The sequence below is a fragment of the Electrophorus electricus genome, chromosome 3 (assembly GCF_041902795.1).
Source record: "Electrophorus electricus isolate QZ-2024a chromosome 3, ASM4190279v1, whole genome shotgun sequence".
In the NCBI taxonomy this organism is placed as follows: Eukaryota; Metazoa; Chordata; class Actinopteri; order Gymnotiformes; family Gymnotidae; genus Electrophorus; species Electrophorus electricus.
Window position 1 is genome coordinate 31,263,509 of NC_137499.1, and position 20,391 is coordinate 31,283,899.

Consider the following 20,391-nt stretch of genomic DNA (forward strand, 5'->3'; position numbering starts at 1 on the left):
ATCTTAATACTCTTCTTGCCTAGCAGTCTTCAAGCTGATCAGCTTCTATCATCTTAATTCTGCTGGCCATGACCTTAAAGGGCTGTAAAACTGTCTATTACACATATTGTAAAAAAGGCTGGATGTTTCATATAATAGAAACAGTATAGGATTTTTTGTATATTCAGTTGTTTATATAGGATCCTTATGTATAGTAATTAGCTAGCATTCTCCAGTGTGCTGCACCACTGCTGGATCAAAAGATGAGGTGGCAGGTATCATGCGTCTGGGGGACTCAGTTCATGTGTAATGCGTTTTCTCTGACTGGGCTGAACTTTAATCCATTATGTACTCTCACACTGTATTAGCTTACTCCCCTTCTCTCCTGATCAGGCCAGCTCTAGAAGCTGCAGATTACCTAAAATAAAGGGAAGAGCTGCGATTCTATTATATGAACCAATATTCATTGTTCCATAGTAATAGAGAAAACAGCTCATAGAGAAAATAGCTTCTGCTATTGAAGCTCAACAAAGAAACAGGTTTTATAAAGAAATGTGTTCAAGCCATAGAGCCAGTCACTGTTTACAGCCAGCAGGATCTCTCTGCTCTGAGCACATGGCTGGAGACCTACTGAAGAGATGGAGAGATGACTGGAGAGATGACACCTGGAGGTAGAGAAGGTTCACTATAACCTCTGACATCTTAGAGGAGCAGAGAGAGGGAGAAAGAGCTTTTGAAGATTGATGTCATTATATTATTATTATTATTATTATATTATTGATGTCTTATACTTCCCCTCCAACTGTCATATTGCAATGCTTAATGCACTAAAGAGTTCATAATCATAATTTTCTTTATCACAAACTAAATAATGTTCAGTTTCTTTTTCTATTATTCCTTTATACTCTTAAGCTCAGCAATACAAATGCAGCATTATTTGTCATGCCAGTAAAGCACACTGAATTGAATTGAATGAAATTGAAAAAAAAGATACAGAGAGAGAGAGAGAGAGAGAGAGAGAGAGAGAGAGAGAGAGAGAGAGAGAGAGAGTAGGCCAGTGAACCTTGGTACTATACCTAGCGAAGCCACAGGAAAGGATCCATTTACATAACAGATGAACTGAGTAGTCAATTGTTCTAGTACACACACTGAAGAGGTCCTACGTGAAGAGAGCAATGGATGAGAGGGAACATGGCCATTGCTGAAGTGGAGAAAAGAATAATGAAAGAGAGTGTGGTCAGTGCTGAAAACGTCTTCATCTTGCTTCATAGGCTGCCCTCTGTTTGGTCTCCTAGCAGATGAGAAATATCTCTTTAAAGAGACTTAATGCATTAAGCAATTATTTAGTGAACCAGAGATGCCCTTGAGGCTGAGCTGGGTGCCACACCGCCCTCTCGTGGACCTGCCTTAGTCTGTGCATTAAGGTGGTGAGAGCTGGTGTCAGCGATATGTAGCATCACTGCATCTCATTAATGCAGCAGTTATTAACAGTGCCATCAGTGCTGGCAAAGACTGACAGTTTTTTGCCAATTAAATTTTTACAGACTTTTTGAAGTGTCCTGATCTAAGAACCCCGATTAAGCTGTGGATTTGTGACAGGATGAACCTCATGTGTGAGTGGTTGAGTCTGGGGCAGCTTATGATTTTGTTCTGTGCTTAATGGACTGGTTTGGGCTTAGGTTCTATCTGTGCTCTTTGTTCGATTTAGTTGAGTGTGAGTCTGGTTAAGGGTAAGTTGGTGTTTGTTTTCAGTGTTTCAGTGTTGGGATTTTGTCATGTTGTACCTTTAGTTTACTTTGGGTCATGTTTTTTTTTTTTTTTTTTAAAGCATTTGGTCTTCCATGCATTTGGTCTTGGTGAAGCTGTACACATGCTTTGTGCGTGATTGGTTGTGTCTAGGTCAGATTTAGGATCAAAACTGTAAATGGAAATTTGCCTTAAACAAATCATTCATGGAGTAACGTTTTTTTGTGGTTTCCTCACTTATTTACAAATGTGATTTATTTTTAAACTTCAGTGGAAATATTCACTTAGTCTGATCAAAACCTGTTCTTGGTCGTATCAGGATCAGAATCAAACAAGCCATGTGTCTGAAACAAAGGTCATGTTTTTTATAGAAGATTCCAACAGATCACCAAATGTGCTTAGAATTTTTGTCTAGGTAATTAGCATTTGATGAAAAGAGTCTTGCAGAGCTTGTCTGTGTGCTCTGTGATTGACTTACTCAGGCTGTGTCTGTGCCCTAGCAGACAGAGAACCAGCAACAGGTGCCGCATATTTCACACTTACCCTTTCTCTTTTTCTCTCCATGTCTCCATTTCTCCATCAGCACAGCTCACACACCGTGCACTCACACACCGTGCACTCACACACCGTGCACTCACACATTTCTCATGCTTTTTTATTTTGATTTCTCTTACCCACGCCCTGAAGACATCTGCATATCACATGCTTTCTTGTACCCCTTGTTCTTCCCCCTATCATATCTCATATCTCTCTGCTTATTATCAGAAGTGCTGTGTCTGCTAGTTTGTTGTCACTTTGGTTGCTTGAGTGTTCACACATTCTAGCACATGCTCACGTATACACACATATACATGCACGCGCTCACACACACACACACACACACACACACACACACACACACACACACACACACACACACACACACCTCTCTTTATGCTTCAACTTTACATTTGCCAATTCATTCACAAGCACACACCCCTACATACACATGTGTGTGCGTGTGCAGGCACACACACCCACACACACACACACACCCACACACCCACACACCCTGCATTAAGAGGGAGGTAAATCCATGTGGTTCTACAATCTGTTACAATCTGTTAGTTTACTGTAGAACAAGAGAACTGTGCCCTGCAACCTACCACTCATCAAGCCCATTCATACCCATTGAACTAAAGGCACACACCAAACACATGCAGTTCGACACGTTCCATACACGTGTCACAAAGAGAATACAGTCTCCCTCTCTCATGCACACAGACACCTGCATGCAGCAACAAGCCAGCCGCTCGCACATTCAAGCCTCTCCTTTTATCCATGCTCAACCACGAGCACCCACGCACAAGTTTGCTTTCCCAACCCACCAGTACACTATGGAGTAGAGAGAGAGAGAAACAGAGAGGAAGAAAGCATAGTCTTCTGTGTACTCACCATCACGGTAGGGATGGCAGTTACCAGAGAGTAGACGAGGACGGGTGGCACTTTGCTGCTCTCATCCGGCCCCGGGTAGGGCTTGGAGAATGCCTTATCGAAGCAGAAGAAGCCCTGCATGTGCACGGGGAAGGTGTCCGTGTACTCAAAGTAGTACGCAAGGAGAACCGTGCCTGCCATGATCACCAGCTGGAAATAGAACATGGTCCTCGCTTTAGAATGGAGAAGGAGGAGGCACACTCCAGCCCTGTACTCCTACTACCATGCGAGCCGGCATAGGAGAGAGGGCGGGAGGGAGGGATAGAGATAGAGAGAGAGAGCGAGAAAGAGGACAGAACTCCTACTGAGAAGAAAGGTTTCTAGTATATGCAAAGAGATGGAAGTGAGAGTGATGAGAGAGTAAAAGGTGGGAATAAACTGAGGGGGAAGAGTGGGAAGGCAGAGCCACAGAGAGGGAGGAGGAGGGCAGCTAGAGTGAGTGTAAGCCAGCACAAATGAGTCTGGAAGAGTGTGTCATGTGTGGATCCCTCTCCATCTGTGTGTGTGTGTGTGTGTGTGTGTGTGTGTGTGTGTGTGTGTGTGTGTGTATTTTTGGATGCACTTGATGGGCAGCACAAGTGGATGTCATGTGAACATGATAATTAACACATTTTAATTGCGCCTGCTTTTCCTTTCTGAGATTATCAAATTCTCTCAGCTTTTGTATAGAGCAGTGCAAAGGGCATCTGGGACTCTCTCTCTGTGTGTGTGTGTGTGTGTGTGTGTGTGTGTGTGTGTGTGTGTGTGTGTGTGTGTGTGTGTGTGTGTGTGTGTGTGGTATAGATGAGGGACACCCTGAGGGGTTTCTTTTCATACTCACACACTCCCACAAACACACACACACACACACACACACACACACACACACACACACACACACACACACACACACACACACATACACACACACACACACACAGAGACTGGGTTTTTATACATCTTGTTTCAGGCAATCTTTTTACCCTTCCTATCCACCTTTCACTAGCGAGAAAATATTATTTTTGATATGTCATTATGTAGACAATCATAACTGCTGGATTCTTCTGCTACTCTCACTAAGGTAGAGAACTGAATGCATTTAAAACACAAATTTGTCAAGCAGTACATAAGGTAAAATGCCAGCCGTTACTTTTAGACTCTTTCTTATATAACCAAATCAGTGCACCTCTACTATTCTACAGTTCATCAATCCAGGAAGAGTTTTGGGAAGAATTCACTAATCTATTGCACTGCCGGCAAGGATGAAATGGAGATATTAGGGGCTTGTTTCCCAGGCACGGATCATTGTCTTTAACTAAGCTGATGTATGAGTGGTGGAAATTTCAACATTGGAAATGTTTCGAATCTAGACTTAAATTTAATGTGGATCTGAAAAACTAATCGAACATCACACTTAATCACCATTGAATCCAGGATTAACATTTTGAAAATTCTACAGTCAAATGTGACATACCAGTGTTATTAATTTAGTACAAGACTGGTCTTACAAGTCTTACACTAAGTCTGGAAAATCACTCCATTAAGATTATAACAATTCAAATAGTATATCAATTTCATAATTTGGTATAAGCACTGTTTTGGGCACATGAACAGATATGTGCTCTAGTCATAGCACTATCCTTCCATTGTCAAGCCAAGCATTAAGTGCATCTCTCATTGGGCCAAATTATTCATGGGTGGGCACATTTTACACATTTTTCTTTGTTTTGGCATATAAGCTACTCTGCTGCTTGCTGAAGACACGAGCTAGCCCTAAAGAGGACATGCCTCTGTCTCTGGAGGGCTTAAAAAGCAGGACATGACTCACATTAACACTGGGTTTGACAATGCCTTTCCTCTGAGGTGTACACTAGCTAGCTACTGAATGAAATATGCCATATTCAATCATATACTTTCAAATCCTCATTCATCCCCATGGAATGAATGTTATGATTTACTATGATTTACTTATCTACTTTGTCTAATATAAACTAGTTCCTCCTCCTAGAACTAAAAGGACCTCTGTCCATAATGTACTGTTGCTCTGGAATATTTTTAACATCTCTACATCTTTTACTACAGTATATTGGAATTATCTCTGGAGAAAATTCACACACACACACACACACACACACACACACACACACACACACACACACACACACACACACACACACACACACACCAGCCACTTTATTAAGTACACCTGGCTAGCACCAGTTTGGACCCCATTTTGCCTTCGAAACTGCCCTAATTCTTCATGGCATAGATTCAACAAGGTGCTGGAAACATTCCTCAGAGATTTTGGTCTATATTGATATGATAGCATCATGCAGTTGCTTCATATTTGTTGGCTGCACATCCATGATCTGAATCTCACGTTCCACCACAACCCATTTGAGTACAGTGAACTCAATGTCATGTTCAAGAAAGTTTGAGATTATTTGAGCATTATGACATGGTGCATTATCCTGCTGCTCAGAAGACTGATACACTGGGGTCATATAGGGATGGACATGGTCAGCACCAATACCCAGGAAGGCTGACGCATTTAAAGGATGCTCAATTTGTTTTAAAGGGCCCAAAGTGTGTCAATAAAATATCACCCACACCACCATCACCAGCCTGATCTATTGATACAAAGCAGGGTGGATCCTTGCTTTCATGTTGATCCATGCTTTTCAGTTTCTAAAATACTCTAGCTTGTCTAGTACAAACATATATATATATATATATATATATATATATATATATATATATATATATAGCTATTTTATTAAATTTTGATACAGATCAGGCGATGTATCATTGTAATGCTATTTCACAAGATACAGGATATTCTATTGACATTTCCTGCTTCAGGTCCAGTATGAACAATATTGATTTGGTACAGTGATGAGGCTTAGGAACTTGCACATATTTCTGTTGTTATTATTGTGGAAGGTTCAGCGCTGACAGACTTCTATTACTGTGGAAGCACTTGAGCAACGCGGGTTAAATTTGGCAAGTGCACAGAGCCCAAATGGCCCTCTAAGCCCTGATGCCAGAATCACAGTTTGGGTCTCTGCTCTCTCGGAGAGCACTGTAGACTGCTCACCCTGAGAGAGAGGGAGGGGGAGATTTCCATATGGCACTATTTTCTACTCATACAAATTTAGAGTAAAAAGGCAGATTTTTTTCCCCAGGTGTTTATGTTAGTTAGCTTTCTTGGGTATGTATCTATCTATTTATGGGCCTGTTTAGCATCTGTGGTTCTGTGCTAAAATCTAATCTTGTCTGTCTCACAAGCGTACCACTGGGATAGTTATGCTTTCTTACTGTCCATTTTTGTTATTTGAAGTGGAGTGAGATTCAACCTTTAATTGGCCACATTCAGTTACACAAAGGTGAGCGTCGTCATGAAAATCTTTCTTTTTGCTACATAAACTAGTAAAGGGAGGCCTTTAACAGTAAGCAGTTATCACTTATTCAGTTGAAAATTTGTCAAAAATGTTTTCCATTTTCAGTTATGATGGAAGTGGATCAATCCAGAATGCTTTGAAGCACACAGCTGCTTTCATTTGTACTGGGTGTTGATCTCTCTTCACTTCCCATGGCCGAAACTCAGGGCTTACTAGCCAACTGCTAGGCTTAGATTTAATTCCAAGATTTCCAGAATGTACTGCTGACTTGTTACAGGTTCATTTGAATCTCTGTGGGCAACATTATCCCTAAAATGCTTAATTCATCTTAATTAATTTACTTCCTCAAGAAAAGTTACTATAAGCACAACCATCAATTATCAGTATCAGACATCACTGATATATTATGTTAGATAGATAGAAGATAGGCCATATGATTTGTCTGTCCTGTTTTTTTTTTTTCATGAAAGTCTGCCAGAAGCCAGAATTTGGGTTGTAGTAGGTTGCTGTTCTTTACCTCACCAATGCCGATTTTATGTACACAGTGCATTCAGGGAAAAAAGGAACGCATTTTAAATTTACAGTTGAATTTCCTCAATATGGAGCTTGCTGTGTTTAAAGCATATGAATACATTATATCTTTATGCCTGAAACAATTACAGTACTACTTTATTTAGCAACTAGAATGCAACAGAAATTATGGCTAAATTAGGTTAAATAAGTGCAATACAAACAAAGTTAATTAATTTCAAGATATATTCTGGGCCATACTTTCACACGTGGGACTAATCCCACATGTCCTACAGGCACAGCAGGTCATGCAATAATTTGACTGCTGGGTTTCTTTATTGATATAGAGCTCATTGAAGATTTAATTTTGAGTGACAAGCCAAGTTTATTACAGTGCTTTAAAGGCTAGGAGCAAGGCAGATCTGGGTTTGACTGGGACAGATATCTGGACATGGATGAATGGACAAATATCTTTGGGAGCATAAAACAAAAAGAATTAACAACAACAAAAACATTTTAAAGTTAAGCAGTGTAACATAGATTGGATATGAGAGAGATCTCATCATCTTATCATCTTATCATCATCATCATCATCACCATCATCATCAACATCATGATCATCGCCATCATACCCACACACCGCCACCCCAACAAGACAGACTGAATCCACCAGATAGACTGAATGATGGAAGAATTGTTGCCCTTCCTGACCCCTAGCACTAGCAAACCTAGTAAAGTGACTAGCTTTATGTTAGCACTAATGATACAAAACATGAGAAAGAATGATCATTACGACTTCTTTCTGGCTAGCCTTTCACAGAGCTTACAATAATGCTAGCCCATCAAATCTAATTAGCCTAGTGCTACTGTTGCATGTCAGGAATAATCTATTTGAGGACATTACTTTGATTAATGAACTTGACTAAAAGCAAAAGAACATCTGTATCTGATAGTATAAAACTGCCTGCTTTATATTATAATTCTCAAGTAAGATACTTTTAAATAGTGTCTTGTAATACATTTTTACATTGCTCAAGGTGATAAGCCTCCAAACATATTAAATCAGAGTTGTGGGCTTCCTTGGCACATAAGCAGTATTTACTATAGTATAATCTATTCTTCTTCTTCTTCTTCTTCTTCTTCTTCTTCTTCTTCTTCTTCTTCTTCTTCTTCTTCTTCTTCGTCTTTTACAAAACTATTCCCCTTTGAAATCAAGTGCAAATTCAGTGCATGGAGTAGTAACTTGACCTGGACTGATTTTAAAGTAAGAAAATCATGTCCAGCCAGATCTGGCTTTATAGCTGAAGGATGGTGTCCTATGTTTAAGATGTCCATCTGAAAGGACACTTGCCAAAAATAAAATGAACAGGAGGAGAGCCTGGTGTGTGGTAGCGGACTGCAAGCAGTCCACAGCCAGAAGACCCTGAGGGCAGAGGAGAGCTGAGAGAATGAAGGACTTCAGAGAGACAAGCAGGGACAATTGTACAGGGTTTTGAAAGTAGTAAGCAGAGGTTTGAACCTAATATGAAGAGTGACTGGTAACCAGTGTTGCTGATAAGTAATTGGGGTGATATGCAAAAATGGCTCAGGTTTGTGATGTCCAGCAGTTGAGTTTTTAAAAGAACTGCTAAAGCCCTTTAAAGAAAGATCAATATAAAGTGAATAACAGTAATCAAGAGTTAATTAGGTCATGGGCCAGTGTTTTAGTGTGAATAATATTAAGGCAAACAGAAGGCAAAGATGTGAGGTTGAAAATGCTGTATGAGTGAGGGACATGGGATTCATATGGGATTCAAATATAAGCAACATATCAAATATTACTTTAAATTGAATCAACAAACTCTGAGGATAGCGAGGATAGATTATTTAGGATAGCGAACAAGATTTTGCAGTACTTTCAGCACACACACACACACACACACACACACACACACACACACACACACACACACACACACACACACACACACACACTAATTACATACTTTGCTGTCCACTGTATCTTCCATTATCCTGACTCTGTGGTTAGATTTAACTCACAAGAACAAATTGTCTTGTGTATGAAAGATATTCCCTAGGTGAGTGAATTCCATAGTCATATTTATATTTCTCCAGAAAGATAGACTAATTGAAATCAAGACTAATTTTCAAATCAACTTTGAGATAGATGTTATTACCAACACTACAACAAAAATGAGAAATTAACACAGGTTAAACATTTTAAACAGACAACACCAAACAATGTAGAACTTTTTAGCATTCCTGATCAATAATGTTGTTTTTGTTTTTGCCTGGAGTTGACATTAGAATGATCATTACTGCTGCAGGAGCTTCCATCATCGCTACTTTTTCTCTTGCTTTCTCTCTCTACATCCTTTGCTCGCTCTCTCTCTCTCTCTCTCTCTCTCTCTCTCTCTCTCTCTCTCTCTCTCTCTCTCTCTCTCTCTCTCCCCTTCAGGAGAAGATGTTTGGAAAATAACTTTTTGCCTTTGCAGGCAGCTCAAGGCAGCATCTCTGAATTCAGCAGAGCAGAAAGGACCAAGCAGAAGCAATTCAGAGAGGAGGGAAATCGTGAGTGAATAGGTGTGCATATGTGTGTGTGTATGTGTGTGTCAGCATGCACGCTCGGGTCTCTGCATGTGCATTTGTGTGTGCGAGTTCAGAGGTCTGTGTGCACGCATGCGTAATAACTTGCAGTTCAAGGTGACTAACTGTGTGGAGGAGAATTGTGAAAAGAGAACGAAGAACAGTGACAGCATGAGAGAGAGAGAGAGAGAGAGAGAGAGAGAGAGAGAGAGAGAGAGAGAGAGAGAGCAAGAGTTAGAGCAGGTATTAGTGCTGGCATGCAGGAGAGGGCGCAAGTCAGGTAGTGAAAGGGTGATGGGCCAGGGAGTGCTGTGTTCCACTGTGCTGTGAAGGCTGGATAGGGCCTGTTCTGTGGGAGGAAGAAAAGGAGAGGATGGGGGAGGAGGAGGAGTGTGGCTCCAGAGGAAAGAGTGAAAAAGCAGTAAAGAGTGCCAGAACATAGAGCAAGAGAGGGAGATAGAGTGTGTGTGTAAGGGAGAGAGACCGTGAGAGTGAGTGAAAAAGAGAGCATGTTTGAGAGAGAGAGAGAGAGAGAGAGAGAGAGAGAGAGAGAAGGGAGAGAGAAAGAGTGGGATGCTGGCACATGAAGGCTTTTATTTTGCTAGAAGTGGAATATATTGAATTTAACTTGAGGCTCTTTTTGTGTGTGTGTGTGTGTGTGTGTGTGTGTGTGTGTGTGTGTGTGTGTGTGTGTGTGTGTGTGTGTGTGTGTGTGTGTGTACATGTGTGTGTCTGTGAGCAATGGGCTTGAAAAAGAATGAGCCAAAAACAGAAATGGTTTTATCCAACTCCATTTCTTGGCCCATTTATACAATGTATGTAACAACATGCATGTAATCAAACACATTAAGTGTGGCTGAGTGTGCTTCTTATCTTTCTGTAGAGGTTCAGTCTAATCTAGTTCAACTGTGCATCCTCCTCCTGCAACCTGTATACAAGTAGAGCACTTTAAACAGATGGAAACCAAAGAAACTATTATTCAGGATTGCCCATCTGATCAAAGCACAGAGTGCAAGTGTATGTGTGTGTTTGCATGTGTGAGCATGTGTGTGTGGTGCTAGTTGAAAGACTTACTGTTTGCAACAGGTGCAGGTGAGCAAGTGTTATGTGCTGTCAGACATCTTATAGTTTTAGAGTCAAGAGTTCCAGCCAAAAACACACCATGGAATGTGTGTGATTCCACAGTATGGCGCTAAGGAGTCTATGCGTGTGTGTGTGTGTTTTGTCTGTGGGCCTGTCTGTCTATATGTACATAACTATATAAACTATATATATCTATACATAGATACAAGCAGTTCTGACAGTGTAGGTTACTTCATAACATTTTAAAACATGAAAAATTCATGGAAGATAAAATGCGGATTTTCTTTTTCAAATGAAATACTCAGGTAGAATTCCATCACACCACAGTGGATGTAAGAGGTACTGCACCCATAAAATACATAAAAAACAGACTACTCCAATAGTGCCCCCTAGTGAAACATGCAGGCAAACTACTCCAACAGTGCCCCCCCACTGAAACATGCAGGCGATGTAATGATCCATTTTCTTCTGCAAAATAACACACTACTATAAATAATTTTCACAAATAATTGTAAATCCTCTCTCTCTCTCTCTCTCTCTCTCTCTCTCTCTCTCTCTCTCTCTCTCTCTCTCTCTCTTTCTCTCTCTGTCTGTCTCTTTCTCTCTGTGAATACATCTTGGCACAAAGCAGGATCTTATTTCAAACCCTAAAATCAATGCAAGTCACAGGGAGTGTTTCTAGTAAAAGATAACTGAGAAAAGGATTTTAGAGCACACGGTCTGAGCACACTGGTAATATGATTCCTTTCCAGCTGCGGCTGCTGTGCTCCACTGTTCCTTCTCCTGTCTGCCACACGGTCACAACAGCAAAGATGGTGCTTAGTTATGGGACAAATGCACAGAATCAACCCATTAGGTTTGTATGAAACCAAGAAAGAACAGATGCATTTGTGTGTGTGTGTGTGTGTGTGTGTGCATGTATGTGTAGGTGTGTGTGTATGTGTGTGTGTGTGTGTGTGTGTGTGTGTGTGTGTGTGTGCATGCACATGCATGTGAGCATTTGTGCTTGTGTGCATTCGTGCATGCATTTGTACTTGTGCGTGCACGCGCATGCGTGTATGCATTTATAGGTGTGTGTTTGCATGTGTGTGTGTGTGCATGTGTGTGTGTAAAATGCATGGAAAGAGAGACAGATAGAGACTAAGAGGAGAGACTCAGAGGAGAGCGAGAATGACAGAAAGATGAGAGTGATGGAGAGAAAGATGAGAGGGTGCGCAAACAGAAGGACGATGAAAAATCCAGTTGATTTGTCTCCATAGTAACAGCAGTAGAGTGGGATAGTGGGATAGTGTGTGTGAGAGTGAGTGCGTTGTATGTTTATGTGAGTGAAAAGAGAAAAAGAGAGAGAATTGAAAGAGAGGGAGTGAAAGAGAGAGAGAGAGTGAAAGAGAGAAAAGAAAGAAAGGGAGTGAGCAAGCCTTATGTACATTTTTGTGCATCTTGTTAAAAAGATTTTCATTATTGCCTTCTGCACATGAACAGTGTACAGGTCCCATAAGGTCCACTGGCATGCATTCACTTTTACAGACTCTTAACTCTCATTTCAACGCAATACCATGTGCTGCATTTTGCATAAACTCCTAACCCCAATTATCCTCTTGAATTCCCACCTGCCAAATGAACATCAAACCTGCTCTTAAATTGGTCAAGTGCTCGTACTGTACTAACGTGCTATGTTCTCATATCTTCCACATCATGTATATGTCCCATTCAACCACTTAGTCCAGCAAAACTAAATAGAGTTTTAAAACTGGTCATGGGTTTATTTCATGGATCTTTCCTGTATAATTCAAGTGCTTCTATTCTAATCCTTTATTAGACTTATTTCACTGATAACCTCACTATGTAGTGTCAACCTGACGAGGGTGAATTTCCCTTCTGAGACTTGGCTCCAGTCACGGTTTCTGCCATCTCAGAAGATTTCTTCCTGGCCGCAGTCAGAGCCATTTGGGCTTACGGTCTGGCTTTCTGTGAAACTGCTTGGTGACTATTTCTGACTATGCCTGTTGTGCGTATTGATTTTGTCCCTCTTTCAGCCCTGCCACCTGCAGACCTGCCTAATGCTCTAACCCCATGTCCATTGATGCTGAGACACACGTCTGGAAATGGCTGCTTTTCACACTTGTGTAACCAGGCTGGATCCCAACTGCGAAGCCCTTGCTGAAACGCCTGCTCATGCTCTAACAGCTGCACGCCAGCCCAGGAGGCCCCCGCATGCACATGAATACTGCCCCAAGCTGAAATCCTTACTAACACCAAGATAGATAACATTCAAGGGAAATGTGACCTTGCGCTGATAATTAAATGATGTAAATGGCTCTGCATTGCCTATTAAGTAAATAAAGGGTGAGATATACAAGATATGCGATCAAGCTACCCCCCCTCCTGCCTTGTTTAATTAACACTTTACTGTGTAATAACACAGCATCTGCTTATTTGTGTTTCACAGCACTTCCAGACCAAAATAATAAGGCTACCACAGTTTGCAAATAGTGGCCATTTGTTGGTGTGACCCCTAAAAAACTGTAACACTATGATTTAGCATGTATGGGTCATCCATGCTGGAGGCCGTAAAGGTCTCACCATCTCTCATTGGATGGACGATATTTTGCCTCTTTCTGCTTACAAAACTAACAGACTCTTCACCTGTTTCTGCATAATTTCAGAGAAGATTGAAGGTGCCTTGAAATGCACAAAACAAGGTACTACAGTACAGTCCATAAGAACACAGGAACACCTGCTGAAACTCACAGGAACACCTGCTGAGACTCACAGGAAGCTGTGTCAAGAAACAGCAAATGTTAAGGAGCTGGTAGGCTCAGATAAGGACAGCACTAAAGACCGGTTCCAGATGGAGACCGTTATGATCGATTAAATGTCTTCCTATAACCACCTCTGGCTGAAAACTCACGGCTGGCCTTGAAGCATCTTGGTGCATCTTTGTCCCAGAGCGAGGACCAGGCAAGAGAACTGGAGAATGTGTGGCAAGCCTCAGCCTAGTGTGTGCTTACTCACCTCCACAAACAAGAAGCAGGGCAGAATGGAGGTACTGCTCTTCACGCCAGCCTTCTCCTCGACCGCCATGTTTGATCTGCCTTCACTGTCGCCTCCTACTTCTTACACCTGAGGGAAAGAGGTTAGAAGGCTTAGTCTGAGACTAAACTCCCAAGCACCAAGCACCAACTCTTGCACTAAATAAGCATGTGCCTCTCTTATTCACCACCTCCACCGCTCTACAATTACTTATGAAATTACAGGCCTATTTCCATATTATATGAAAATCTATAGTGAAGTGTTTAGGGGAATTTGAATCTTCAGAGCATTTTACTTAAATTCTCTGAACTGAACTGACCATTAAAACTTGCACTGATGTCATTTTGGTATACTAACAAACTTTAAACATCATAATACCAAACCATAAAGCCAAAGTAAAGTCAAACAATTGCTTTTATTATCTTAGCCCTACTGTCTTTTGTTGTATTTTCAAAATTGTCTTAATTTAACATGTGTTCTAATCTTGGTTTTACCAGTACAAAGTTGGTAGTACAGGAAAGGTAAATACAGTAAATAAATAACACATAAAGCAGCGGAAGGTGTTAGCCTGCCCATCACTTTTTGAACATGCACCCCTTGAGTGCGAGGTGGCTGCATGCGTAGGACTGCATAACGTCCTAGGTAATGTCTGCGCAGGAACATATAACGCCGTGGGTCATATCTGCGCAGGACTGCGCAATGTCCTGGGTCATGTCTGCATAGAACTGCGTAACGTCCTTGGTCATGTCTGCGCAGGACTGCGGACCGTCCTGGGTCATATTTGGCAGGACCGTGTAACGCCCTGGGTCATGTCTGCACAGGACTGTGTGATATCCTGGGTCATGTCTGCGTAGGACCATGGAACATCCTGGGTCATGTCTGCACAGGTCTGAGTAATGTCCTGGGTCATGTCTGTGCAGGGCCGTGTAACATCCTGGGTCATGAACAACCACGGAGAGACAGAGAAGGCATGCGGGCTGCGGGCATTCAAAGTGAAAGAAAAAGAGAGTCGTAGAAGCTAGGACACTGTTGACCTTTCTGACCTCACAGGCCAAGACAAGACCTGGGCAGGAGGCTGCTTCAAACACAGGGTCAGCCTTGTATTGACGGGTCATCTTCAAGCTTATTGGAGAATAACTCTTAAAGAAACATGCAAAATAAATAGATAATTAAACAAGCACTTAAATGTGGACAACATGATGAAATAATTCATTTAAGGTTGCTTTTGGTGAGATTCTAAAAGCTGTTAATGTCAGGATAATGTCAGCAATAAAAACTCAGTTAGAAACTGAGTAGTTTTCCAAACTGGACTTAAACTTACTTTTTTCTCTTTGTCTCTTTCTCTTCTCCCTCCCTGTGTGTGTGTGTGTGTGTGTGTGTGTGTGTGTGTGTATGCAGATGAGTATCTGTTCTCATTCTAGTAAAGTAAAGGGACCAGTAATGTATTGGAATAGCCCATTCACTCACAACCAAAGCCGCATCCATAAACCTCCATTTACCAATCTATTACTTCCAAAAAAGAAAGATAGGGAAACAGGGTCAGAGAAAAAGGGTGAGGGAGAGAAAAACTGCTTTTGCTAGGTCCATGAACCGGTATACCCTTCCATTGCTATTAATCTAGCTATTTTCTCACATACATACAAAGATGCAGAATGACTTGTTGTACCAAGTCCTTCATCCCTCACACTCTTCCTGTTTATCTATGCACTCTCCTTTCCCTCCATCCTTCTACATCTCATTCTGTCAAACCTGATGAGCAAAGAACCTGCTGGTGCTGTGCTGCAAAGTCCCTGGACTGGGGGCTATCTTTGTGCATGGCTTCTGCTCTACTGTCGCTTCAACCTTTTTATCTGAGAATGTTGTCTGCCATAGCTCTGTAAAAATTACATTTATCATGCTTCCAGCCCTAGCAACACACACACACTGATGGCCACACTCCCCAGACCTAAGCATGACAAACCCAGCTATTAATAGGGGTTTAGAGAGAAAATGAGAAAAAAAAGAGAGACAGCGAGCGAGAGAAAACCCATAATGTGATTTTTGCTATACAGGGTAATTAGAACTAGCGTATGGGGAATACCCTCTCCTCTCCTGTCTCTCAGTCTGTCTCTTTCCTTGTCCTACTGCAAAGACCTCTGTTTTAATGCCAGTTCAAAAAATACACACACACACACACACACACACACACACACACACACACAAGCATTATGCATGCAAATTAAAGTGCATGCATTACCTTCATTATGCTCATCCAACACTGCCACAAAGCCACTGGCTACTAAACTGCTGAATGGTGCAGTACACACACACACACACACACACACACACACACACACACACACAATGGATATTAACAGCCCCCCTCACCTCATACACCCTGATGCTGTGATGACAGATTCCTATGCAGTAGCCATGGTGGAGGAGGGTCTCGCTGCTCAGCTCCCGCGCTGGCTCCAGCTCTCACACTGAATCTGTACTCGCTCTTCTTTTCCTCCTCTCTCTTTCTCCCTCTCTTTCACTCACTCCCCTCCTCCTCTCCTCTGCCCACGCAAGCCGCTATTGAGAGACAGGGGCTCCCGCGACAGAAGGATGAGTGTGTATCCCCCCTTCCCTCACCTCACGGCAAGTAGCCACACATCACGTACGTGCGCACCATACGCCGCCCTGTCTCTGCTTAATGACCCTGTCCAGACAGAGATGGATGAGCAGAGAAATGGCTGTCTGTGCTGCACCTATCCTGCACAGCTGCGGTGAGGAGGGGGAGTGCCTGTGCCAATGTGAGAGCGTGTGGGAGTGTGTCTGTTATGTGTTGTGTGTGTGTTTGAGTGCGTGAGAAGATGAGGGCAAGGAGGGTCTCATTTGTATTCAAAGCTGGCATGGCTCTCTCTTTCCCTTCTCTCTCTCTCTCTCCTACTCATCCCAGTTTTTGAGCTCCCTAACTCCCCCCTGCCCGCCACACACACACACACCACTGCCACCACAACACTCTCTGGGGATTCAGTTATGACCATGTGGGCTGTAGTGAATGTGGGTTAATGATATATTGGTATTGATCTGTTTCCGGACAGTTTTCAGCAGTCAGGACAAGGATCAAGTCTTATAAGTGTGTGTGTGTGTGTGTGTGTGTGTGTGTGTGTGTGTGTGTGTGTGTGTGTGTGTGTGTGTGTGAGAGAGAGAGAGAGAGAGAGAGAGTGGGAGTGGGATGGAGAGAGAAAAAGAAGAAGAAATTTTGTGAATTTCTGCACCAGTAATGACCATTTGGAAATTGACTTGGGGAATGAAAAATTTAAAAAGTATCCATTCTACATTCAGAATGTGTGTGACATTTCTCAGTGAAGATAATTCTGTTCCATCAATTGGGACAGTTATGTGTAATAAACAGACACATGGCGTTTCAGGAAAGGCAGAGGATGCAAAAACAGCAGCTATGAATGCGTCTGTATTTGTATCTGTGTTTAATGTGCTGATATAAGATATATTTGACCTCCTCATATTGACCAACAGACTGACTGAATTTTCATAAATTATGACGAATCATTAGAACCTTACTGCTCTTCAATACCAGATTCAGCAATACCATAAGACTGTTTGGCAGTCTTTGGCATTACATGGACCAGAAAACACCATGCGTTAGAGCGAAAGGCTTGTCTCTCTGCAGCACACCATAAATTGTCTTTAATTCACTCAAACAAAATAAAAATATGCTCTGTAATTCCAAAATGTGATGCTGGATTCCAGTTGATCCATAGATACACATCCATGATATACCTTGATATGATGATCAAGGGTATGAGCATAATAAAGTCCATCACAGATAATTAAATCCAGAGACAAAGTTAAAGATGATTGAAGCCCTTCTCTGAGTATTTCTCCCACGGTGCCCTCTGTTGTGCCTGTGCATATTAAGTCACCATTAGCAATGGCAGGCTATATGGATATGAGTGACACAAGAGCAGGCAGGCTTGCTCCCCCCACCTGACCTTCTTGGTATATCACTGTTCATGAAACTAGACAAGCTCACACACTAAACCCTGGGGGTTCAAAACCCAGGTCTTCATCCTTTGTTTTGTGCAGAGCAATGATTATGACTCTAATAACTGCAACCAGGAAATGGATTAAAGAACTACTACAGAAAAACAGCAGAGAAATTAAAAACGAGACCTCTTTCATTTTGTGCTGGAAGTACTTTTGTATATATGTACAAGGTTGATTGCTGATTGGAGGTACCTAAACGTAATATGATAAATGTTGCAAGCACTATTTAAAAAAAACAACCACATATCCCCAGCTGAACACCTGCATGTATCAAGATGGCACCCCACTGTGTGTAAACTGTTCTTGTGTCCCGAGGGCTCCATATCACAGGACTGTCTATATTATTAGATAGCACTGCTCTACAGCATATTAGACTGAAATCCCCTGAGCTTCACTCTGCCTGCAGTCAGCTAGGCCTACTGACAGATCATTACAGGTAGGGGGAGAATGGGGGTTTTGGGCAAGGACCGTAGGATGTTACTACGGCAACCTTGCATCCTCTGAGCATGATGCAAGCTTAGAAGTATACAGCCTAAATTAAATACAGCCTAGGACCTTACAAATGATCATAAAAATGCTCAAACACACAATCAGGTGCAAACAGCAAACATAAACACACCATGTATCCAACATCAGAAAATTATTTTATGTTTCAGCATAATTTCTGACAATGTAGCAAATGCTCTCTCTGGCTCTGTTTATCCAGTTGTTCATTTCAGTGATATTCATTCATTATCAGTAATGGTGTCTGAACACAGATTTTTCTACATATGATAAGACAGAAAAGCCTTTCAAGTCATATTCATTTGAGGCATGAATATACGATAGTCCGAACAGGTAGCTACTGCTGATTAAAAGAAAATGATTAATATGGATATGTTTTCAAACACACACACACTGAGTCCAAGCTTCTAAGAGTTCATGAGAAATGATCCTCTTCTTTTTGTGTTTTTTTTATCTCTGGGAGACATTTGATTCCTCTGATCCCTTTTGCACATGAATAAATCTGTCAATTTACCTGAATAGGAAAGAATAATGAAGTATAGATAACATCTAAATACATTCAAAAGTACAGTATTTTCATGACGAACTGTTACTAGTTTTTAATGTTTGAATTAAGAACATCAGCAAAGTCAATCTGCCATAATTACTGCTACTACTGATTTTTTAAATGCCAAATTTTTGATATCAAAACAAACTAGAAAACCTACTGATGCTCCTGACCTATCTGAACATGGTTGGCACTGGTCACTGTGGTGCAAATGGAAATATTGACTGTGCTCTTATGACTGCAACGCATACTAAATTATTCAATCTCATTTAATTTATGTATGCCATGCTGGATTCAACAAGGAACGTGTGACCACTGCAACTTACATATCTCAAAAAGGGCCCTGATCAGAGCTATATCTATTTGTGTTGTGTGGGAGTTTGCTGCAGCCATGGAGGAAGAAGATTGCTTGTCATGTTAAATCAAAAGAGAACGACTCATTTAATTATAGCCTGCTTGTTTTTTCAAAAGATCTTGAAGAACCTCTCATTGCGGAGCTTACACTTTTTTCCCCCTTTTTCCCACCCAAGGGAAATGAAGCATGCTATTTTCTACACAGAACACCAGATGGGGAACTGATGCATAAACACAGAGTGAGTGGACTACAACTTTAATAAATGTTAATTCATGCTGGCTGCATCTCCTTAAAATTCATGACACAGCAAGGTTACAAGGGTCGGGCCAGAGTTTGCAGGGACAGGTTGTGCACCTGCACACAGGGATTCATCACTTTCAGCAAATTTTCAATATTTTACCAGTGACTTCCATCATCTGGGTGTTTAGGTCAACATGAAAGATTGTCTGAATTTTCATTGCATAGTGTAACCATTTCAATGGAAAGTCTGACTAGTCAAATGATAGTCAAAGAGGCTGGTAGTTCACTGATATTTGGGGAGAAATTTTCACTGTACCATTGCACTGTACTATTACAGACTTAAGTATATCAGTCCTTTGATTTCTTGGTAGAAATTTTGATTTTATAATCTGATAATTAAGGTTATAATTAGAGTGGAGTAAAACTTGTCCTTGATCATGGATAGAGAAACATATGCTTATTGGGTTAAGTGGTAAACTAATAACTGGTACTCTGACAGCTAATGTCACCTGGTATAAATGTAATCATTTAGAGAAAACCGCTAATTGATAACATTGTACTCAGTGACTTTGTAAAACTCCAGACTCTGTATCTTTCTAGTGCTGATAGAGGATAAATAACAACTTCGTATCAGGCGTCAAAGTCCTGAAAAATAGCGCAATCTATTTTTAAACATTTATAATCTCGTGTATGTTTGTGTTTATCATTATGACCATATCTCTTCACTTTGTGACGGAGTTTCCAAAGCAACATGTATTCTTCATTTCACATTAGTTTCTGACATTTTTGTGTTATACTTGTTTGGTATACCATAGTATTTATTTGTGTATTCCCCAAGGTGAAGCAGACAGACACAGCAAATGAAAAAAAAAACCAAATCGCTGCGTAGAAGTGTAGGATTTGCGTGAACGTGGCTTGAA

At 41.3% G+C, this 20,391-nt stretch overlaps 1 protein-coding gene across 6 annotated transcripts in view; it reads right to left on the bottom strand.

Moving 5' to 3' along the window:
* Positions 1–16,495, bottom strand: part of plppr2a (phospholipid phosphatase related 2a) — a 30,178-nt gene extending 13,683 nt beyond the window's left edge. For 2 of the 6 annotated variants that reach the window (XM_027006532.3, XM_027006534.3), the window contains exons 1-3: positions 16,158–16,493; positions 13,773–13,880; positions 3,160–3,348 (exon numbers count right to left, since the gene is read on the bottom strand). In XM_027006532.3, the coding sequence (XP_026862333.2) occupies positions 3,160–3,348; positions 13,773–13,841 (258 nt within the window). In that variant the 5' untranslated portion in view covers positions 13,842–13,880; positions 16,158–16,493. Of the gene's footprint in view, positions 1–1,055; positions 1,144–3,159; positions 3,630–13,772; positions 13,881–16,157 lie in introns of those variants that run through there. The other 4 variants (XM_027006533.3, XM_027006536.3, XM_035527804.2 and 1 more) reach the window with 3 other exon arrangements.
* Between the last annotated feature and the right edge of the window lie 3,896 nt (positions 16,496–20,391).